The following is a 23,692-nucleotide window of genomic DNA, read 5'->3' on the forward strand; positions in this document are numbered from 1 at the left end:
TGTTGCTGATATTAACAACTGTTCTCGATTTTAACCGTCGCTTACAGTGTTGAGCAGTGAATATTTTTGATATTTTTTTTGCAACGGAAAACAAATATTACAAATTTACCAAAGTTATATTGAGATGTATAAAGGCCAAAATAGCAAATGAACATATATAATTGGGAGCGGAACTGTTTAATTTTTGTAATGGGTTGTCTATTTGCCATTGCAAATATCTAAATACACACATTTTCTATAGCAAATTCTCATTTTTAGCTTTTAATAAAGTCCTTCATGGAATGTAAGTTTTTTCGTCACGTTACCTTTATGGGATATGTTCCATGGTAAATTGACGAAATTTTTATTAAAATGATGGCCAAATTTAATTACATATAAGGTAATTATTGTTAAATCGGAAGAAGTAGGTCTGAAGTAGTTGGTATACTTGTGTGTATTAGTTTAGTAGTAAGTACATATGTATTAGTATCACTTTGATTTAACTCATAAAAGTTGTGAGACAAAGACAGCACATGTCTTTCATTACCTTAACCCATAGTGGCCAGATGTTTATTGCTAGTACCAGCTGAAGCTCCTCCTGTGGATGGCGCATCGACGGTCACACAAGTAGGTATCGCGCTCGACCATTTGCCATTCTTCATGCACTTCAATACCTTGGAGCCGCGCAACTCTAGTCCAGCATCACACGTAAACGTAATGCTCTCCCCGATAGCATAGTAGAATTTAACGGAGGACATGCGTCCGCTGATCGCTGTGCCCGGATACGAGCACGCCTGCACACACTTTGGCAAGCCGCCCGACCAGCGACCGTTATCCTGACAGGCAATTATAGGTTGACCCTGCATCATATATTCTGGGTTGCAGTTAAATTGGACTACATCCCCAGCGCGATATGGTGCCGAGCCCTGGGCATAGCCGTTTTGAGGCGCACCGGGATTTTCGCATTGGACCTCAACACAGACGGGAAAAGGGGTTGCCCATTCGCCAGATGGCAAACATAAGGCCTCCGATGGGCCGCGCAGACCGTACCCCGTTGGACAAGAGAATGCCGCACGACCGCCAACCTCGCGGGACAGCACGGAAACCCGTGGCGAGCTTACATTATTCAGCAAAATGTCGCCGCATTCGACACTCTCGCAAACCGGCAACGGAGCACTCCAATTGCCACTCGGCAAGCAAAACAGCTCCGATGCGCCAATCAAAGAATTGCCATTGGAACAGGACAACAGCACGCGTGTGCTCAGCTTTGTGTCGTTTGTGTTTACGATCAAACCACGTCTCATAGGTATCTCAGTGCAATGTATGGCCTTGATTACTACTTCGACAGCGTGTTCATGGCGTGCGGGCGTCATGCAGGAGTATATGCCACTATCCTCGCTAACTGCATCGAAAATACTAAGCCGATATTCCAGCGTTGAGTCGCGACCCTCGTCGGCTTCGGTCACCCAGCCTTCGGTGTAGTTTCTACATAGGGAGAGAGCTATGAAAAATGTGCTTTCTTCGAACCCCAAGGCCCAACCCACTTAAAGTCGTGACTGACATTCCACTTGGGATTACCGAAGCGTCGCATCCACAGACATTCCATATGCAACGTGGTGCCCGGGTAGACAATCAGTTTACCATCGTTGCTCTGAGCTATAGGCCCATTCTGATGACGAAACAGTATGGTGGGTGCCTTCTCCACTGGTAGAAAGAGTTGAAAATGCTGTCAGCATGCTATTATTACATAACTTACTTGCGTAATCGTTTTCTTGATTAAGACCGGAGCAAATAGGTTTTGTGTTGGTCCATTCCGAGTGTATGCAGGTCCTTTCGTGACTGCCAGTCATTGAGAACTTGCCAATATCCACACATCTGAGGTATGGAATGTTAAAATCTTTCAACTGAACCTCGCACATAGTTAAGCTCACCTAGAAATAATTGTAGCACCCGGTGGAAACTCTACCACATCTTCTCGTATTTCCAAATCATTGTAGAAGCTAACCACATTCGCTTCGTTGTTTTTGAATAAGCAGGTACCATTCTCTGTAGAAGAAATTGTATTGCAATTATTAATGGAGATATTTATAATAAAACCCACCGCAATTGTAAGAGCGTCCAATCCATTGCCCATTATCGCAAATAATCCGCCACGTCTGACGATCACCTGCGGCATTGGGTATGCAATTAAAGAAAATTTCAGTTCCACTCTCGTAGGCACCATCATGTTCCACATGTTCGACATTTCTAGAATATGAAAGCAAAGCGAAACGAAAACGTGATATCCCTGGACCTTAATCGCTTGATTCGACTGTACCCACTTGTATACCAAAGCTCCATCCGTCAAACTTGGCGGTCCACACATTTTCATATCCTCGCCCCCGTGCTCATCCGTATTGTTCTCATTATGTTCGTCCAAATCATTATGATCCACCTTCACTGCCGATGTATGGACATGGCTATGGGGTGCTGGCGTTGCATGCTCCAGTTCTTGGCGTGACTTCCGTAGACCCGACTCGCAATGTATGGTGGATGGAGTCAACACTCCCTTGTGACAAGCCATCTCTACGGGATTCGAGTTTGTGGAAAGTTCGCAGCGCACGCTGACCGTACTGCCGTGACCGATCGTAAGCCCCGCACGATAACCACCCTAAAAAACACTGGAGCGTTGAAGGGAGCATCAAAAACTATTTAGGATCGACGGACTAACCTCATATATTACACCGGGTATGTTGGGTAGCGTGCAGGGGACGGAGGTGCATTCGGAGAAGCTGACCACATTCGACCACGATCCATGAGCGCAACGTAGCTGTGCTGAGCCCTAAAAATGAACAATCAGCATTGCTCATTTAATTCTTGACTCACTGCTACAGTAAAGCGAATGATTAGGTTCGGCTAGGCAGGAAGTTGAGGACATTTTTCGGCCTATTGTAATATTTAGTTGACACATATTCCTCTTACAGAAATTCCGAAAGTGGGAATAATCGGGCATATTAAGTATTATTATAAATTATAATTATCGAAGATATAATTTGTATAGAATTGGCTTTGGCTAATTATTGGTTTAAAATATATATAGAAGCTGGACAATAATATGAAGGTGATTTGGAATTTAAGAGATGAGGGAATATCAGTTTTGGAGAATTGTTGAAAGAACACATTGAGGTTTATTGTGATATAAGAGGAGATCGATAAGATTACTTAAATGTCTGATTTACCTGTATGTTGAATCCCTCCTCGCATTCGAGTGTTATGAACTCATTCGACTGTATCTCTTCATAGGTGGATAGAGGTGTCAAGGAGGGCTTATCGCTTAATTGCTTTGTGTGCGGCTCCACTTTAAAGTACTGCCCATTCTCCACAGCTGGCACAAGACACGGTGAAGATAGACATTTGGGCATCTCTGGCTTCCAAATGCCACGAATACACCGTGCTGTTGCATTTTCGCCCTTAATGTTTAATTTAAAGCCAGCATTGCACTCAAGATGCAAAATGCTGCCTACAGAATTGAGACCTGGCGCCTTCCCGGGTCGCACCACACTAATGTTGCCAAAGGAATCCCAGTCTAGCTCTTCGCAAGGCCCACGTAGGCGTTTACCACCGGCCCCCTTGCCGCTCGTCTCGACCCCATCACTGGTGTCTATATCAGCATCGGGCAAAGATGCAGCCGGAGGTGCTGCGGTTGGCACATTGGAACTCCGCTTGCGCCGACGACGCACAATTTGCGACTTCAACTGTTCGATGAGCGCACGGGTCGCGTTCATATGCTTGCTTTCAACTGCCATCGAATGTTGCGGACTAGGAGTCTCGTTGGAACTACGTTCGGTCTCATGACTGTGGCTATGATAGCGGGAGCTCTGATTGATATTCGGGAGGGGTACAATAGCACCCAAGTACTCGCGATATTCGTTGTCGTCTGCATAATCTGTAGCGGGATTGCGCCACTTATGTGTCGCCTTCCGCATCATGACGAGCTCCGGATTGTTGTAGTGGTTGTACCAGCGTCCATCCTGCACCTGTATCTTCTTATAGAGCCGACTATGGCCGAGCATCTTCTTCACATACCGCTGGTAGCGTTCCTTAATCTTTTGATAGTATTTGGAGTAGGCTAGATCGATATCGCTCGGATTGCGCTTCACTCGCCTTTGAGTCGTCGTAGCTGGAATACAATAATAAATGCATCTTTAAAAGCACCTTTTGATGGAGAATGGTGTGGAGCTATTTTCAATCAAAAAGTTTGTGTGCCTTGGCTAGCTACTAATTGTAATACACATTTTTAAAATGAATTGCGTCGACCAATTCCGTTAGTTTTTGTCTGACTAGAGGAGAAAACGCTGCAGCTTTAAGATTTGAGTTTTAAAAACCTTCTTCTTACAGAAGGTATATAATTTATCCTTATTGATCTATCGATTGTTGTATCAATAATCACTCCTACTTAGGACAGAACTGGTTAAACAGAGGTCAAAGGTTGCCGAATTTGGGTTAGGAAGATAGGCGTCGAGGTAATTAGCTGGTTGAGTATGGGACTTTAAAGGTTGATAAGAGGGGCTTATGATGAGAATCGCCGAAATCTTTCGACTTGAACTCCCGTAACTCACTTGGTATTTCTATATTCTCGCCCAACTGCCGCTGTAATGCTCGCTGTCGCCTCAAGAGGTACACTGATCGCAGTTGCCGCATCTGCAATGAACGTCGCCGACGTCTGCGATTCCATCGCAAACGGGGGTGTTGCCCGAGTAAACATTGTGGGAGATCCAGGGGTCGCCATTTTCCGCCCACGCATGTGGCACCTGGTGGACCCACTTCTAGGACATATCCCTTATCGCAGTCATACATGATTTGTTTGTTATTGACGATCTTTTTTACATAGGGTCGATAGTCGTAGAGCCCCATGTTGCCCACCAGCAGCACCTTTCCATTGGGTATATAGCCTGGGAACGAGCAGAAAACCTCATCGCATTTCGGCGTTTCCCCGGTCCAGTTACCAAAGGAGCATGTCAAAACATAATCGTGCGGATCGGTTATATCCTTTCCCTCTGGACTGACCAGCTTAAAGCCATCCTTGCATTTAAAACGCGCTTTCATGCCATGCTCTGTTTTCGGAGCCATTACCATACCGTGTTTTGGGGGTCGTGGCATGCTTTGACAGCGTGCTGGAACACACCGTGGAATAATGCTCCATGTGCCATTATTACAAATGGGGGGGCTCAAAAGCGAGACGGGAAATTCGTAGTTAACATCACATTTAACCTCCAGTGCAGTGCCATGCTTGACCTTCTCTACACCCCCGATTGTCTGTGTAGGGGGTTGAATTGTGGTTGTCGTTGTTGTAGGCATAATAATCGTTGTGCCATTCTCATCTGTTGTTATTTCCATCGGTATTACATATCCCTGAGATATGGTGGGCACTACACAGGGTGCCAAACACTCGGGCAAGGGGTTACGCCAGCGCCCATCGATTTGGCAAACGCTCGAGCCGACTCCATTGATTAGCATTTCCGGCTGACATCGAAAGATGATGCTGGCACCTAGGCCTGTGCCTGCTTCAATATTCTCAATCCAGCCATTATATAGCACGCCCGGATGCCCGCAATTGATCTCTGCGAGTACAAGTGTAACAATTAAATTGTAAATATTGCAGGCAACTCTATTCCAAAGCCTCACCCTTGCAAATGGGCAGTGTACCGCTCCATTTTCGATCTGCTCCACAGCGACTGGAACTCTCCCCGACTAGAGTATAGCCATAACGACACTCATAGCTGACAACCGAATTGTAGGCCGTTGTGGTGTATGTGGCCTTGCCATTCTTAGGATTCTCCGGCGTGGGACATACCACGGAGGTAACCACTACGAAGGCAAGGACATGTGGTAGGTAGAATGTGTGTAAAAATCGTGAGGCACCATTCGAAGAGGTTTTAGTTAGAGATAGAAATAAGGGTTAAAGCTCAGATAATAAAGTTTGAAGCCGCACGTTATAAATGTTACCCTGAACTCATTATCATCATTAATTTTTATATAAACAGAAGAAAATAAGATGAAACAATTGAGATAGTTGAGGGTTGAGCTTTGAGAAAACATCAAAAATATTATAAGAACTGCTCTCCCCCCTTTAGATGTAGAAAAACGTTCAGTTAACACGAGATATTTCTAATTCTGAGAAGATTGTCTCATAAAAGAAGGCACAGATCTCATTGTTCTCTAAAAGTTACCACAAATCTTTGGCACTACGAGCGGAAAAGCGTCAAATATATTATGATTTTGAAAATAAAACAACTTTTGTTTGGTTTCTGTTTTCCTTATGATTTGGGGTAACTTTTATTTATTAATTAACAATAGTGAGCCAACAACAACAACTTTGCTTATAACTCGAACACGAACAATTTGGTTGTAAAGTGTAATAACGTTTGCTTCAAATTTAAATGCAGAAGAAGAACTGTGAACGGGTTTAACAAGTGGCTAAGGGCACTGAACTAATATCAACCACGCAATTAACTCGAAAATTTTTAACGTAGTTGCGATCTAGTCTATAACGGAAAATGGAAAACTGCCATATTTAAGACAGCGATGCTTGGGTGGTGGTAGAATTTGCGCTATCCGCTTGATTGGTTTGGGGGGAAAATTATAAAGAAATAAATTATAAGCACAGCTTGCTGTCTTCACGAGATCATTCAATACTTACAGACACATGTGGGCAGCTCCTTGGGCGTCCAGGAACCATCCGATTGGCAATATCTCTCGTGCTTGCCCACTAGCTCGTACCCGGTACCTGTGCCACAGTTATAGGTGATCTTACAGCCATATGTATAACACTCTCCCGCATGCCAGCCATAGGCAGGATCAGGCGGTTGACCGCAGGAACGCGCTTTAAATGGTTAATCAACTTATTTTTTATTTTTGATCCTTGTTAATAAAGATAGAACTTACGTTCGCATTGTATGTCCGGTCCATACCAGCTAGCCTGTCCATCAATGGCCAAGCACTTTGAAAATATAAAAATGGTTTAATGTTGCGATACTATTATTATTCCTATTCTCATTTTCGATTTCGAATTCGTATTAATTTCTATACCATTGTAGATGAAATTCATTTCGACAAATTTGAACGAAATCGGAAACGTTTTTAATCATTTCTATTTTAAAAACAAACCTTGGCACGTGGAAAGCCATTGGTGACATAGCCCGTATGGCAGTGATACTGCACTGTGGAATCCAAATCGAAAGTTTCCTGCTCCGGCAAAGCGGAATTGCGCGCATGCTCGATCTGTGGCGGTTTCAGGCAGTAGACTAAGGAATTTCCAAATCAAAAATTTGTATATTACTAAACTCTTGAAACACCCTTTCACTTACTGTTCTGCTTGCAGGCTGGTTCGGCGCCCGCCCAGTTTCCATCGGCTTGGCAGAGACGACTTTGTAGACCTTGTAGTTAAAAGAAGCATTTATTTCAAAATATCAAGAGAATAGAAATTAGTGTTTCATTACCCACAACGTGATAGCCATGTGGACAGGAGTAGGAAGCACGGGCGCCAAAGTGTCGGCCAACCACAGTAACCTGTCCCAATGATGGCTGAGCAAGTTCCGGACATTCGCGATCTGTGAAATGAGTATTGTTTACAAATTATTATCATCTTCACTCAGAAACGTACATGTTCAAAATTTAAAAATTAATTTTGTTTTAGAATTAAGTAAACAAAGGATGCTCCAAATGAATTTAAAACATTAAATCATTTATGGTTTTCGTAAAAACTCACCAGGCTTAATGCACGACATGCCGCAAACGCCATCACATAAGCATTTCTTTTTCTTGCTCTTACAATCCTCATCGGATGAACATTTGCGCAAACATTTTTGGCCCAGAAGTGTGGCTTGTTCCTCATCTCGCGGACATTCCGTAGATGGTGAATTGCGTGGATTCTTGTAAACACGTCCGTCATCATCCGACTCTAGCGACTCATCATCCTCATCCCAATCATCGTCATCGTCATCTTGCTGCGGTTTCTCGGTGGTCGTCTCGACACTGCTGACTGTTGTGGGCACTGAGATGACTGTGTATGTGTGGGGATAAAAGAGTTTTAATGAATTTAAATCAGCTGTTTCCAACCCCAGTAGCCCCCCATTAATGCCTCGATATCCTTGACACCCTCGAGCTCTTGCTTTTGTTTTGTTTCCTGACTTCGTTGCGCTTTGTTTTGCTAACTTTCTCGCAAACACACTCTCAGCCCCAATTCCATTTTCCGTTTTCTACCTTGCCTGCATTGAAAAACATTGACCCATTTCTCATATGAGAATGGCGTCCTCAGCAGCCGTTCGTCTCAATCTTCCGCAGCCTCAGTATTTGGGACCTGCGCACTGGCTCCTTGCTTATATAATCAAGCAGCATATACATTTTTCACATGAAAAATTTCATAGCCCAATATAATTTGTTTATAAACTTAATTATATTTTAAATATGCATCGCTTCTACAAAATCGTAAGCCAATATTTAACCCATTAACCACCTTTATAGACAAGTATTGTGGTAACCAGACACTGCAACAAAAGTCGATTCATGTTGAACGCTTGGCCTCCAGTTGTTGTTGTTTAACTTTTGTATAGTTTTTATTTGTGTAAATTTTACACTTATAGCATTTTATTTATCGCAATTTGGGACGCATTTAGTTAAATGTAATTTTTGCTTTGTTCGTGTATTATTTGTTAATTTTATAATCGGATTTTTAAGGACCTCCAAACTGCACACTCTGGCGTCACAACACGAAATGCAGCCCAGCCAACCAGCCAGCAGCTGAAATTAAATTTACCCTCTTCTTCTATCTTCTCGGCTTGATAGCCACCCAATTGTCCAGGCAGCGCAGCATCCTGGCGGCTTCTTATCTCCAAATGTGTAACGAAAAGAAAAAGAGAAACATCCAGTGTTGTAAGATACAGCACACCTTTTATTCATATTTTATATCTTTGTTATTAAAATTTTACTTTTCAAATCCACTTAACAAATTACTAAATTTTTCCTTTTTATGTACATTTAACAAATTATTAAGTTCAAGAAAGTCAAAACCAAATAAATTTATAGTTACTTGAGAATAAACATAAATTTTTCTTTTTCCTAAGGTTCATTTAATCAGAACTTTATTCAAGGGTTTGTACACTGTAAATTCTATATTAATTAATTCTTTATTAATTCTATATTAATTATTCTAATTAAATAATTTAATTTTAGCTTTGGTAGCATAAAGAAATTTTGATAACACAAGTAACTTCACAACCATGATTCAATAAGACTCCATTAAAAGGAATTCAAAGCTTTCACAACATCTTTAACGGTTCTTTAACTATTCCGCTATCTTTTTGGCCACATAAAAATGCAACACTGGGGAAAGCTCCGAGAGTTCGCGCATGCAGAGCTTTTCCGTTTCGCCAGCATAGCGTGAGAAAATTTTCCAATGAAATTTTCAGTAAAAACGCAAAGCACGGCACGGTACGACGCACAACGGAAAAACTATTAGAGCGTACAAAAAACGGCAAATCAAGAACATTTTTTATTGTTTTTGTTCTGTTCAAAAATGTATTAGTGTGTATAAAAAATAAAGCACCCGTCTAGGCCATTTAATTAATTTAGCGATTAAGAATAAAAGCAAGTGTTATTTAATGAAAATGTTTTGAGTTAATCTTGGCACTGCGTTCACAGCGCAGCGCCTGCGAAAATTCCTTAGGAAAAGTAAGTGAAAAATAACTGAAAATGTATTCGAATAAATCAAATAAGCGACAGAGCGATACATACACAAACACACCACGGCGATTACATATAACAGACAGTGTACATATGTATGTATGCATATATGTATGTATAAATGCCAAAGATATGTACTATGTGCAAATTTATCAAACTGAAAATCCCAAATATACATAACAAATTAATTGGTATTGAAAATATTCGCTACACAACAACAAATCATAAGACGCGACTAAATATCGAAGAAAAACTATACCAATATACGTATATGAATATTAAAATAAAATGTATTTTTAGCGTGTCGTACCAATGGAGCGCGCAATGCGTTCCAAATGGACGCGATTCAAATATTTTGATATTCAATAAACGAATTGACAAAAAATAGGCAGATGAAAAACTGAAATATGCCAAGTCCATCCGCGCGTCAACAATTTTCGAGCGTGTACACAAAAATCCAGCGGCAGCGCTGGTCATAAATCCGAGCCAAAAACCACCCAACCCCAAACCAGCAATCAGCCTTTTGGCTAACGCAAAAAAATCTCTATTAAATTTAGCAGCGAGCATGCGTTGGGCAACCGATGAGCTTTCCACAATCTCTCTCGGCATTGAGACAGGAATGAACACACGCACGCTCACACGCAAAGGACTTGCGTTCCAAGCAGATGTGTTGTTGTTGGCATTGACCTGTTGTGTGGAAAACTTCACTAATTTATTTAAACAACCATTAAAGCTGTGATTGTAATGCATTTAAAATTTCAACTCAAATCAGAATTTGTAACGAACGTATATTTAAAAAAAATAACTGCCACGTGTAACTCTGACCTACTGGACAGTGGGACTCCTTTGTGCCCCACTACTGAATTGTGTGTCTGTATGTGTACACACCGTAAAATTTAAGCCCAGACATTTTCAGTTAACGGCAGCTAATCGATAAGGCGAGCGCTCAAAAAATATGTAAAACTGTGGCAACTGGGTTAAGCCGTTTATTTGAAGTGTTTAATGAAATACATACTAATTTATAATTAATGTACTTAAACAACCATTAAGTTGTCATTGTAATTCATTCAAAGGGTCAATAAACCTTAATTTGTAACGGACAGCTAAAAAACAATAATTACTACCATATGCAACACTGATCTACTGGTCTGTGTGATCCGCCGCAATACTGTTGTGTGTGTATGTGCATGTGTGTATACACCGTTAAGCTCAGTTAATGACAGTTAATCGATAAAGCGACCGTTAAAAGATATGTAAAACTGTGATACTAATTTAAGTATTAAAGTGTTCAAAGAACTGTCCTTTTTCCTTTGCAGTAGCCGCAGCAGCTTATAGTCAATTTAAAATACGAAACTTAGCAGAAACTAAATTGAAACGCCTTATTAGCGATGGGTAACGTGTGCAGCTCCAGCCAAAAGAAAAAGAAGGACAGCGTGTCCGAGAAATCAGATGAGTGAGTAATATAAACATACACTATCAATCGTAATTATATATTTACAAATATTATTAGCTCCCCACCTTACCAAGAGACCAATCCGGATAAAAAAGATTCACATTTAGTCAATGATGCAAATGAAAAACGAGCGCCCTTAGCCGATGTAGAGGCTATGCAGGATGCACAGGCAAATGAATCAACCACCCCACAACAGCCACAACAGCAGCAGCAGCAACAGCTGCCAGTTAAATTGGATAAAGCCAATCAGGCGGATAAGGGTAAGCGAACGCAGAACGTTAAAACAAAAATGAATAAAGTAGCAGTCTTACAATTTAATTTTTTAGAGTCCAACAGCACCACACCGCAAGCAGCGCAGGCGCCCAGCGATGTGTCCGGAAAGAGTGAATTGGGAAATCTTAGCATCTTGCAGGGAAAACCACCGCCTGGGCGAAAGATTGAGCGTGATAAGAAAATTGTCATATACATATTGGCGGACAACAGCACAGAGTACAAGAAGCACAAGCGTGTCATCTACAGCCTTTATAAGCATTTCAAGAGCAAGTGCCAAAGCAAAGGATTCGATTTTATCATATCCGATGTACATGATAGCGAGGCGGCCACGTCTAAGATTCAGAGCGGCGGCGGCGTCGGTGCCTCAAGCAGCAGCAGCGGAACCAAGAGCAACAGCAATAACAATGCCAACGACAATGCCAATGCAACTATAGCCTGCCACAAGAAGGACTTTTCCAAGTTGCAAGAGGTTAAGCGCTGGACGCAAACACCGCTGGAGGCCCAAGGCGGACACGAGGAGGCGGCTAATTGTCTCTGCGAGATCACACGGCACTTCGCCAGCGCCTACATCATACCAGTACTATTTTTGGGCTCCACGCTGGGCACACCCATGCTGCCGCTCACAATAGAGAGTCAGGATTTTACCTCGGTGCTAAGCGCAGCTTGCGATACAGAGAAATTACTGTTGGAGAAATGGTATACCATAGACAATTCGTATCAGCCAATGTGCCATCGCTTGTATACCCAGCAAATCGATCCCTACAACGGTGAAGTCAATGGGGAGCTCAATGAGCTATTGGGCGTCTTGCTGCGGTTGTTCTCCGACGATCAGTTGGACTCCTATATGACCACAGTGGTGGAGCAGGAAATAAACAATACCGTGCTAATGAGTCAGGAGCTGGCGAAGCGCTGCATTTGGATACAGACAAGCGCACAGTATTCGCGAGTACCCGAAAATGCTACACAGTTGGAGGTGGAAGTATTGCGTCGGATGACACGCATCTATAGCGAGCTAAAAAGTCAGTTGTGCGAAAAGAATCTCATTCGCCTGCTGCCCACAATGAACATACTGGATGAGGAGCTGTCGGCAGTTATTGAGAGTCTGTTGTCCAAGTCGGTGGCGGCCATATTCGAGGAGCATCAGCAAAAGTGCACCATACCGTATAACACGCAGGGCGTGGACAAAGTGCTGTTGGAGGAGGTGCAGCTAATTGGACATTACTCAAAGCTGTTGGCGCAAAACTCGGCCAATTTTGACATTATGAACGACATTAAACGTTATATAAGGGATAACACTGCCTATCCACTGGTGGTATCCGGCGCTAGTGGCTGTGGCAAGAGTGTTCTGGTGTCAAAAATCATGGAAAATGTGCATCGCTGGAAGCCCGAGGCACAACTCGTCTTAAGGTAAGTTGCAGGTCCAGCATAATAAACAATAAAGAGTTTTCCAAAAAAACACGGTTTTATAAAAAAAGTATCATGTCAAAAAGTTAACAACAAATTATTTTTAACTTCGTCTGATAGAGTAATTAATAATTTAAATTTGCCTCCCACAGATATGCTAATCTTACCGCAAGATCCTCGGACTTGACTTCAATAGTCGGCTCGATTGCCAACCAAATGTGTGTGCTGGAATCGGGAAAACAGTGCCAAGTGACCCATGTGAGCATAATCTCGGACATTGATAACAATTCTAAAACTAAAAGAGCCTGCTTTATTAATTTTCTTACAGACACTTTCTGCCTACGCCCAGGTCATACGTGAGATTGTAGCTCGCCAGCAGCGCTTTTTTGTGCTCATCATTGACGGCGTTGATGAGCTGCTGCGCGGATCTTCACTCGACTGGCTGCCTCTGCAGCTAGGCAGCACCACCAAGCTTATACTCACTGTCACCGAACCACAGCAGCAACAACATCAAACGGACGGAACGAACGAGAATGAGGACGCCAATATGCTCAGCGCGCTGGCGCAGCTGGGCATACCAACGCGCTGTTTTCTGCGCATGAAACAGTTTACTGAACGGCAATGGCACGACATACTCAGCTCCGGCGGTGGCGACTTTTATGCGGCCAATGGAGCGCTCAAGTTGCCAGAAGAATGGAAATCGCTGCACGGCAAGACGCCGTTCCATGCCAAATCCTTGTGGTGGCTAGCCTGGCTGGGCCATGTGGCCATACCGATCACAGAAATTGGGGATATTTCGGCCAAGATACTTCAAGTGCTGGAAACAAAGTTTGCCGCCGATCAGGTAGAACTATTGCTGTTGATCGTAACGCTATCGCCTTGGGGCATACGTGAGAGCGATTGCTTGGGCGTTTTTCAAAAGATGACCCAACTCGAAGCGCAGGTCGCTTTCAAGATCTGGTCCAAGTTCTGCTGGCTTATGGGACCAATGCTTTTAGGTCTTAAGAATATTAGAATAGCGGATAAAAGCTTTGGCCTCGCCGTTTTAGCGAAGTACGCCCAAAAGCAATGGCTGGTACATGAAGCGATGCGGGACTACTTCGATCGGCAGGAGAGCAAATTCAAAAGCAGCGGCAGCGGCAGTGGCAGCAGCACCCCTCACACGTAAGCAAAATATACAACTATTTATAGAATAGATTTTCAATGTCACGAATTGACTATTGATAGCTAGAAATTTATCCATTATTTATCGTTGGTCTTTTTCATTGTTCTTTTACCAGAAAAGTTTCTTATAATCACATATCAATGCAGAACCCATTTCTTTAAACACCAACGACATTTCACAAAAAATTTAATCTTTTTGTTGTAATTCTTCCCACTTTATTTGCAGCTATAATTTTCAGAAGTATCTGAAACTGCCTTATCACCATTTTTGTGCGGTCATTGAAGACAATCCGGCGAAGCACAAAATCGATATACTCTTTAACTGCTTCTACTTCACGGACCTTCAGTGGATAGCGGATAAGGTGCATGCCACTGGACCCGAGCATCTCATGCACGATATACTAAATGCCGAATGGCTAGCAGGCGAAGGGGACACCAGCTACGTGCACATTAACTTCCTTAAGCAATTTTTAGTCAAATATTTGCATGAATTGAGCTATGATGGCCAACAGTTCTATACATTGATGAAATACTATTTGAAAACGCGCTTTAAAGAAAATCCAGCGTTGAAGGATGATGAGAAAATACGCTCTTGGTGGGAGTACACAAATGAATTGGAGTTTGCCTTTCTCGAGATACTCAATGCGGATTTAAATGCCGAGCAGGATGATGATGTGGGCGATGGTTTAATCAAGGGCTACGACGTATTGATGAATCTACCTCAGCCCGGTTGTTATGTGGCATCGTTGTGCACGGAACGCGCCGAGATTTGCATTTGGGATGTAAAGAACTGTTGCCGTATTCGCGAGCTTCAAGGCATTCAGCAGCCAACGGCTATGTGCCCGGTGGGAAACTATGAGGCAGCTGTGCTATGTCGACGGGAAATACGAGTCATTAACTTGGATGAGGGCAAATTTAAAGTAAGAACAATTTTGTGACTGCAGATGGCGAATTAAAGGATAACCGAAACTCGTCGCTCTTTGCAGGTAACATTAAAGGGTGTCATGAATCAGAAGATGCCATATTTTGGGCTGCACGATCAGAATCATCTAGTCTGTCTCTCACGCAATCGAATGTATGTAAACCTCATGAATTTGGAATCTGGGGACTGTGTTACCACCTTTAAGGCTGGCGAAGATCGTTTTTTGAACTCTCTGCTGGTCAGCGGCGATGGACGGTAGAATCAATGAATATTAGATGTGGCAGGATCAGTATTTAATTACGAATTTCTATCTATTGACAGCATACTCGTTTGTGGCGATGAGACCCAAAAGCCTTTCCCACTCCTTGTCTGGCATTTGTCGCAGCGCAAGTTGCTCTACGATCTGCGCATACCACACCACGATTTCATCACCTCATTGTCGGCAATCACACACGAGGGCTCGTACGTGTGCGTCGTTGCCAAGGAGCTGAACGAGCCGACTCCCAATTTTATAGTCGTCTATGACTTGCAGAGCGGCACATTGTTTAAGAAATGGAAGCCCACCTGCAATACCGTCTCACTGGCCATCTCGCAAGTGAATGCTTGTGTCATAGCCGGCCTGGAGGATGCCAAAATATTGATTTGGGATTTGGTTACTGGCAACTGCAAGTGTACGCTTATTGGACACAATGCGCCCGTCACTTTCCTCAAGTTGGATCCGCTCGGCAAGGTACTGTTGTCATACGATAAGGAGGGACGCGACAGCGCTATACGCATGTGGGAGCTGAACACAGGTAGGTTTGATTGACAAATATCTTTGCAAAAACTATACAACAAACGTTAACAATTTTTCAGCAAAATCCTTGGCTGTTTTTAAGCCGCCCGCACAGGTATCCACCTGTGAGATACTGCCCAATGGAGCATTTGTAGTGCTGGCACTCAAGAATCGGAATGATCTGCTCACGCTAGCGCTAAAGAACTACACGGATGCATTGGATGATGACTGTTATTCGTATGGCAATCAGGATAACCAGCACAAAGTTTTCAAGCTGAGTGATTAAGGCCACTGAGCTTCTTCGTAAATCAATTATCCTTAGTTATCATTATTCAATTTAAATATATATATAAAAAACCAATTTCAACAGAAAATTACATAAACGCACATTAATATGGCAACAAATTTCTCATGCATAATTCATTAGTTATATGTAAAATTCTTTAAAACTTTAAACTTACCACATGTACAAAAGAAGAAAAATAAGAAACCAAAAATTAAATTCCATTAAGTCCAGAAGCAGTTTCCTATTATTATTGATTTCTGTTAATCTATTAAGTTGTGGCAAATAGATACAGCAAATTCTTAGCAAATTGTACAATTTCCGTGCCGCCTAGCTTGGAAGTGCCGTAAATGCGGTCCACAAATGTGATAGGAACTTCTCCAATGCTAAAGCCATGCTGACGCGCACGCACCAGCATTTCCATTTGGAAAACATAGCCCTTAGACACACAGCTAGCAATGCACTTTTCCAGCACAGGTTTCTTATATAAACGGAATGAGCCAGTCAGATCGCTTGCCTGGGGCCGCAACAGTACCTGCGACAGAAAATTAGCGCCGCGAGAAATAAGCTTGCGTTTGAAGTCCCAGCCATAGACCCCGCCAGTTCCTGCGTACCGCGTACCCGACACAATATCATAGTCAGCCTTCTGCTGCAGCTTTATGAACTCCGGAATGAATTTAGGCTGCAGAAATCGAACACGTCAGTATTAAGCCACAAGAATATTTTTAGGCGCTCTCACATGATGACTCAAGTCGGCATCGATGATAATAATAAAGTTGCCGGTGGCATGTTTTATGCCGTGTATGTAGGCCGTGCCCAGGCCCAACTTGGCCGCCCTAGGACGTAACACAATCCGTTCCTCTCCGTAGATATTTTGCAGATCCTTAGCCACGTCCAGGGTGCCATCTGGGCTGCCGTCATCAATAACAATTATTTCATAGTCATAGCCACTAGAAAGACAAAAGTTTAAACATGTTTTCCCTCAAAGCACCACCATACGCACCTGGCCTTCATGTATTTCACTATTAGCCATATTATAATCGGCAAATTATCCTTTTCGTTGTACGTGGGCAGCAAAATGCTGTATTTATGAGCATTTGTTGTCATTTTATAAAGTTCCTTAATTTTTCCTTTTGATGCAATTGAATTTCACAGCACTGTAATCACGCAACCAGCTGTTGGGAGTTTGAATGTTACACAGCACTGGACCGATGCAGTCGCTGTCGTCCGAAATCACCGGACTCGCACATTTGAAACGCACAGTTTTATTTTAACTTTGATTTTTGAAGCGCGCGGTTGTTTTGCAAACTATTTTTTAAGAATTGTCAATGTAGTCGTGCTTGTGCTGCTGTCTAACGTTTCTCAGTGCAATGGCCAAAAAAATACCATTTAATGTGGTATTTGCATCAGGTAAACATAACTTTTATATTCATCCATGTGAACAAACAAACAGAGTAAACACATTAACTTCCCTATTTGATCAAATTGATGTGTTGTTTTATGTTTAATTTGCTTTTATTTTAGTTGCTGTTGTTGTTTTGAAGGCTTAGTGCTGCACCCACAACCTCTTTGGGTTTTCTAAATTGCACTTGAGAAATCGATAAAGTACGCATACGCCTAGTATGCAGTGCAATGCTCGGAACGGTCCCTTTAGTTTTTTATTACGATATAATTGCGTAGGTAAATCTCAGGGGGTTTATATTCAGTGTTGTATTTACATACATATACATAAAAAAATATACATACATATGTACATGTGTATAGTTGTAAGAAGTAATTTTAGTTTTGTATTATCTACACATATTTAGGACAATAAAATGCGCATACCACCTTTAAATAACTGCAAGCAGCATTCTCCATTCTTTAGGCTGACACTGACTTAGTTTATCATTATAATTTTGACAAATGGCCATTGTAATAATAAGAATGCTTTTATTGTCTGCACTACTTCGTATGGCACAATGACTGTATACAAATTTAGATGCAGTCACAGATTTCTTGGCACAACGCCAAGCATAAGAATTTATCAACTTAAATTGGTTTCTTTCTTTACAGTAAGTTTGTACTTGGCGGCCAGTTTTTATTATATTGCACCTTCAACTCAGTTCGTATCCTCTTAACTCAGCCTTGAGGTAGAATTTTATTTAGCTGCCGTTTCCTGCTGGTGGTTTTGCTTTTGCCGCCTATACTTAAGCTTGCTTAAAAGCGAACGTACCGGCGCAATTATGGTCAACAAATAGACAAGTACAGTGACAAGCATCATGGCAGGTATAAATTGATGGTCGACAAAGCGGGTGAAGAACTTAGAGTAGTATCCCAAGTAGATAGCTGCCATGCCCAGTGTAAAGGTGAGCAGACCAAACAAATTATGCCGAAAGCGTAACTCCGAAGGGGGAAAGACTTTCAGAATAAACTTTGGTTGTAGGAAATTCAAGATACCGCCTAGCACGCTGGCAGCACAGCCAAAAGTGGCAGCCAGACCTGAAAAGCATTTATGCACATTAAATATAGTAGAACAGGTTAAGGTTTAATCGGCCGTAAAGTTTATGCCCCCACGCACCTATTTTGCCATGCCAAGTGGTAAAGTGCTGCTCCTTTTGTGAGATTTTGCCCAACGAGCCCAACAAGACCATCGAACCACCCAGCAACTGCAGAATGCCGTGATATCGCGATTTATTGCGATGCGACAAAAAACGTGTTATAGGATTCAATTTATAATGTGACATCAGCGCCTCGGCCACAAGTACGTGGAACTGTTAAGTCCAAATATATACATACATTATTATAAATAAATATGCTGATAAGCACACATAATGCATAACATATTGTATCAATTTGCAATCAGATCTAATCTTATCTACTCACACCGATGCCGACCATAAACATATGCATAGCCGTATCCTTGAAATCCAGACTACGCGCCAACACAAAAAAGAAGCAGGCCACCAAAAATATGAGCAGGTGGTTGATGCTGTTCAGCAATTGCTGCACAGACAGCGACAATGAGCTATTATTGGCCTGCGACATTTTTTAAGTCAATGTTATTAAGTTATTTGCACAATACTCGTGCTGGTGTTACGCGCTTTAAAGAACAACTAAACTAACTAAAAGCAGCACTCACTCGAATGAGCCAAGAAGACACAAACACAATGCGCCTTAGACGCTTGAAGTGTTGCCAACTTAGTTTAACAAAACTAGTAGCTGAAGAATGAAAAATGTAAATACAAAATAAAAGCACTTAGATTAGTTTTATCAGCAATGTAACTTTATACTTTGTTTTCAAATATATATATTTTTTTCAAAGCAAGCATTTTACATGCATGACGTGTTGCTGCGCCATCGGAACAGCTGTTGCGTTATTCCCCCTTTCCCCACACCGATACACAACACATATGTAAACAAAAATCATGGTACAAAGAAACTAGAAGGCATAGCATTTCGTTATTCGTTGTTCTCGTCATGTGACGTCATATGGTGTTGCGTGGTGCAGCCATATTGTTTGAATTGTGGCTACATAGTGCTGCCATCTTCAATTGTAAAATTCAAAATAGTTGAGTGCCGTTATTAAATGTAACCATAATGTTGTTAATATATATGAAAATTGTTTTTAATACAATATTAAGCTGCCGAATGTCGAACTACCCGTAAAGTAATTGATAAACAAAGCCCACATTTGATATCTGATTTTTTCTAAGATGTGTATGCATACATATATTCACCTTATTTGTGTACTATTATTTTATTGTCAGACGAGGATCCCAATTATCCGGCGAGCGAGTTAAATACACATGGACCGACTGTGCACGGTTGGCGCAGTGCAGCGGATTGTTCGTTAAAGACACACGACATCATAATGCGTTTTCACCAACCGGCCAAAATTTATCGAATTCAACTTTTAGCCCACCAGTATCTTATACGTAAGTTAAGAAAAGCAATGTGAGAATATCTCTAATAATTCGAATTTTCCGCAGCCGAAAAGGTTGAACTTTGGCTGCATTATGCACCTAAGTCGATGCCTAGCACACCATCCTCCCAATACTTTGACTTTCTTGGCTTTGTTGCGCTCTCCGATAATTCGAGCACAAATTTTAAATCCCGGGAATTACAGAGCGTTACCGTCAGTCCACGTCGAGGCACGCATTTGAAGCTGCGCCTGATCGGTGCCCAGCCCAATGAGTTCAATAGCAGCGAACAAATTGCTTTGTTAGCAGTCAATGTGCTGGGTGGGGATTTGGAGCAGACGGCGCTTAATAATAACAATGGCAACGGGGAGGATCAGCAACTGAGCAACGAAGGTCCACCGTTGGACACGGCCACAGGTGAACTGGCGCTGGCATCCATATGTGATGATCTGCTCTTTTCCATGTATGTCGAGGACTCCATTGTGCAGTACATACGGGAGTTGGAACAGCGAAAAGCGCAGGCTGTCAGTGCCGAACGCTTTGAGTATGCTCGGAAACTGAAGCTCTGCATGACTGCTCTGCGAACGGCGGGCGAGCGGTTGGGTCGCTATGCGCTGGCAAAACGCCAGGCCGTGCAACAAGAAGATTTTACTACGGCTCGACTGCGAAAGGAGCAGATGGAAATGTATAGGGAGTCGGTGCTGAAGCAATTACAGGTGCAACACCTGCTTGAGACGCAAGGACCGGACACTAGCAATGATCAAAGCTGTGAGGTGTATGCCTGCAAGCCGACGCTTCCCATTGCACCCAGTTTGCAGGATGTGGCGCATGCATTGGCCGAAGCGGCCATGAGTCCTAAGAGCAACGCCACAACCACCACCACGGAGGGTGACAAATCCTCAACGGATGGTTCGTTGGGCCAAGCCAGTGTGGAGGCCTCACCGGCGGCGGCTCTGCATGCCACGCCCTCCTGTTGGCGCAAATCACATGACGAGCTGCCACAATCGCCACGCATGCCATCGCGCCATAGCTCCCCAATGTCCAGCCGACAGGGCTCTTTAAGGCGTCGCAACAAGAGCGCGCCACGCAATTCCTACGAGGATTACGAAGAGCGTGCCATTCCCACGCTAAGGCAGTAAGTTGTGATTGAGTCTAGAATTGGTGTCTAGTAGCTGTTACTAAAGAAAAACTCAATACCTCTTGCATGGCATCGCATGTGGTGTGGATCAATACTATTTTGTTTTTGTAGCCGAAGTCGAACTTCCTCATTCAGCTAATTTGTGCATATAAGTAGTGGACTTTTTTAAAATTTTAATTAATTTTTGTATACCCAAGGAGTTTTTTTGCGTTTTGAGTGATTTGCCAGTCTATAATCTTTAGTTGCCATAGAAACGATCGACCGATTTTCCATTAACTTATTAGTTTTTAAAGCCCAATTTGGCATTAAGTTATTTTACAACATAGACTAGAGTTTAAACAAAATCGGACTATTATTTCACATACATATGTAACTATAGGGAGTTAAACATTAGATCCAAGATTAATCTTTTGAAATTTAATAACATTTCTAATCTCCATTCCACATAATTTGGTTGAATTCGAAAATGGTTACGGAAGTTCGACTGTGTATGGATTTAGGTGTAGATGTAACCTTAATAGCTTAATGTTTTTATATCTTTGGTTGATCTCCGTAATACTTTTCTATTTCTCGTGCCATAACCCGTACACGTAAACGTTGTTGTCGTTTCGTTCAATCAAACTCTTAAGTTCAAATACTAATGAATTTTTAAGGGAGTGTCAGGGTAACGCGCTCCTCGATGCTGATCCAAATCGTGGTCGCTCAAGGCTAAATGAGCGCGAGCGACGCCAAGCAGCATTGCCAATTCTTGTGTTTGGCAGTGAATTGGTAAGTGGTTCTCCAGAGGTGGTTAGAAACCTTAATTTTAGTTCTATACCTTGCAGGTGGAACAATTTTACTCGCGACAGTTTCAAGATCGCGAGGACGGTCTGATGAGGCTGCGCAACTTTCTCAAGGAGCAGGAATTGGTAGCTGCCGCAAGCAATGAGCACGCAGCCAGTCCAAATAAAGTGGCTCGTAGCGCAGCTCTTTTGCTACATCGTGCTGTTCGGGATGCCGTCTTTTCAGTTTTCAATCAGGCCACTGAAACTGTGCGTGTTCTGTTCCTCGAATACGTGCCAGGTCGCGTGTCACCCAGTGAAGTGGCACGATGTGTGGATCGTTTGTTGCCGGAGCTGTTGGCCAAGTCGGGCGATCCTTCGGCCCGCGTGCACACTCTTGCCCAGCACACCATACTGAGCTGTGCAGCTTGCCCAGAGGTGGCGGAACAGCATTTGGTGGCACCGGCGTTGTCACGCAGCGTGGGATCAGGCACACACCCGCGGCTGGCGCTGAGTCGCATGCAAATGTTGGAGCAACTGGTGCTTAGTCAGGGCATTAGCACAGACAAGCACAGCGGCTTGACCTGTCGCGCCTTGTCGGAGTGTGGATGTTCGGGCATTCATCATCCCGCAGAGCCAGTGCGTAAAGTGGCCGAGCGGATTCTGCTATTGGTCTACAAAGTGAATCCCCGGCTGGTGCGCAAGCAGCTGCCGCCAGACGATGACATCACACGTCGCAATCTGCTGTATCGCCAGCTTTTCACCGAATTCGATAAGCTCGACCTGGAACGCAAGCAGGAGCTGTTGGAGGGCAATAAATATAATTCCAGCGATGCAGCCACACCACCATCTAATCGGAATGCCAATGAATTTCTGCAGCTGGGCCCTGGAAAGGCTGGGCCTGCCGACTCGTCGCGACTGCTGAAAAGCAAGAGTGGACAGGCGCTGGGCAATGTGGCCAGCACCAGCAATGGTTATGTGAGCGGCGCAAACACATGCAATGGCAAGCAGCAGTATAATGAACAACTGAAGCGTTCCATGTTATCTGCCAGCAACTCGCGTAAGGGTTCGGCATCTAACTCGGAGTCCACAGAGGAAACAACACCAAAGATGTAAGTACTTTACTACTTGTAGTTTAAATGTCGTATTAATCGCACAAACACTCATATCTCCCTAGACGCTGTCCTTTTTGCGACTGGAGCTGTGCAGGCGGTGATCCTACCCAGCTGGATCGTCACTATTGGAAGGCGTGTCCCTTTCTCACAAAGTGCCCGCAATGCAGCCAAGTCCTGGAGGTGGCTGCACTCAATTACCATTTAACTAGTAAGTTAAAATTTTAAAAATTATCATAAAATTTTTAAAACGTAAAACGATTTCCACAGCCGAATGCGACGCCAAGGAAAGTTATGTCGTCTGCGTTCGATGCACTGAGTCCGTGCACAAGCAGCTATACGAGCTGCATCAAATGGAGGACTATTGTCGAGGTAAGCCCTTGAAAAATCTATCATAATATAACAACTAAAGCGATGAATTTTTGTTGCAGAATTAAAAACTGGAGCCGCGCGCTGTCCACTTTGTCACGACGATGTTCATCTACCTCTTGATGGTGGTTGGAAGATACACTTACTTGGACCCAGCGGTTGTCCAGGCAATATACGTAAAAAGATTTTAAAGAAAACCAACTAAACGTTTGTTAGTGAGCTTATGTTGTAGGAACATACTCGTCCGCAAGACGGCGGCATTATTTGTAACTCCATTTGTGTTACAGTTTATTTTTGGCACATTTTGTTATATCAGTAGTTAATTTGACATGTTTTGTTATCCGTACATCATTATGTTTCGTATGCAATGTGATTTGTTAACACAATGTGAATTACTAAAACGTCCTACAATAAATAATACCCATTTAACTTAAAGC

General features: G+C 42.9%; 5 protein-coding genes across 7 annotated transcripts; 2 read left to right on the forward strand and 3 right to left on the reverse strand.

Moving 5' to 3' along the window:
- Nucleotides 1-284: 284 nt before the first annotated feature.
- On the reverse strand, nt 285-8,698 carry LOC115626218 (protein lev-9). Of its 3 annotated transcripts, XM_030521512.1 has the most exons (17): nt 8,474-8,698; nt 7,727-8,020; nt 7,458-7,568; nt 7,326-7,394; nt 7,126-7,262; nt 6,904-6,958; nt 6,659-6,841; nt 5,644-5,826; nt 4,578-5,579; nt 3,198-4,138; nt 2,690-2,800; nt 2,301-2,629; nt 2,081-2,226; nt 1,911-2,025; nt 1,736-1,854; nt 1,524-1,683; nt 285-1,464 (listed from the first exon to the last, which is right to left on the reverse strand). In XM_030521512.1, the coding sequence occupies exons 1-17, from the start codon at nt 8,523-8,525 to the stop codon at nt 528-530; spliced, it is 4,944 nt and encodes a 1,647-aa protein (XP_030377372.1). In that variant the 5' UTR covers nt 8,526-8,698; the 3' UTR covers nt 285-527. The 3 variants fall into 3 exon arrangements, with proteins under 3 accessions (XP_030377372.1, XP_030377373.1, XP_030377375.1); XM_030521513.1 differs by lacking the exons at nt 4,578-5,579; nt 5,644-5,826; XM_030521515.1 differs by lacking the exons at nt 285-1,464; nt 1,524-1,683; nt 1,736-1,854; ... (5 more) ...; nt 4,578-5,579; nt 5,644-5,826 and adding an exon at nt 6,282-6,576 and having other exon boundaries at nt 8,474-8,683.
- Nucleotides 8,699-9,441: 743 nt separating this feature from the next.
- Nucleotides 9,442-16,209, forward strand: LOC115625696. Its single transcript, XM_030520837.1, has 10 exons — nt 9,442-9,687; nt 11,016-11,152; nt 11,210-11,412; nt 11,479-12,832; nt 12,982-13,087; nt 13,158-13,993; nt 14,220-14,913; nt 14,980-15,170; nt 15,237-15,709; nt 15,771-16,209. Exons 2-10 carry the CDS (start codon nt 11,088-11,090, stop codon nt 15,974-15,976), a joined length of 4,128 nt encoding a protein of 1,375 aa, XP_030376697.1. The 5' UTR covers nt 9,442-9,687; nt 11,016-11,087; the 3' UTR covers nt 15,977-16,209.
- Nucleotides 16,193-17,113, reverse strand: LOC115625697 (probable dolichol-phosphate mannosyltransferase). Its single transcript, XM_030520838.1, has 3 exons — nt 16,977-17,113; nt 16,713-16,923; nt 16,193-16,655 (listed from the first exon to the last, which is right to left on the reverse strand). Exons 1-3 carry the CDS (start codon nt 17,078-17,080, stop codon nt 16,245-16,247), a joined length of 726 nt encoding a protein of 241 aa, XP_030376698.1. The 5' UTR covers nt 17,081-17,113; the 3' UTR covers nt 16,193-16,244.
- A 170-nt stretch (nt 17,114-17,283) lies between these two features.
- LOC115625772 (centrosomal protein of 104 kDa) lies at nt 17,284-23,690 on the forward strand. Its single transcript, XM_030520943.1, has 8 exons — nt 17,284-17,383; nt 19,723-19,890; nt 19,945-21,010; nt 21,667-21,781; nt 21,838-22,886; nt 22,952-23,097; nt 23,157-23,258; nt 23,318-23,690. Exons 1-8 carry the CDS (start codon nt 17,344-17,346, stop codon nt 23,458-23,460), a joined length of 2,829 nt encoding a protein of 942 aa, XP_030376803.1. The 5' UTR covers nt 17,284-17,343; the 3' UTR covers nt 23,461-23,690.
- LOC115625773 (cytochrome b561 domain-containing protein 2) lies at nt 17,655-19,074 on the reverse strand. Its single transcript, XM_030520944.1, has 3 exons — nt 18,839-19,074; nt 18,534-18,726; nt 17,655-18,454 (listed from the first exon to the last, which is right to left on the reverse strand). The coding sequence occupies exons 1-3, from the start codon at nt 18,998-19,000 to the stop codon at nt 18,114-18,116; spliced, it is 696 nt and encodes a 231-aa protein (XP_030376804.1). The 5' UTR covers nt 19,001-19,074; the 3' UTR covers nt 17,655-18,113.
- Nucleotides 23,691-23,692: the final 2 nt, after the last annotated feature.

The sequence above is a fragment of the Scaptodrosophila lebanonensis genome, unplaced genomic scaffold (assembly GCF_003285725.1).
Source record: "Scaptodrosophila lebanonensis strain 11010-0011.00,11010-0021.00 unplaced genomic scaffold, SlebRS2 tig00000080-arrow-pilon, whole genome shotgun sequence".
In the NCBI taxonomy this organism is placed as follows: domain Eukaryota; kingdom Metazoa; phylum Arthropoda; class Insecta; order Diptera; family Drosophilidae; genus Scaptodrosophila; species Scaptodrosophila lebanonensis.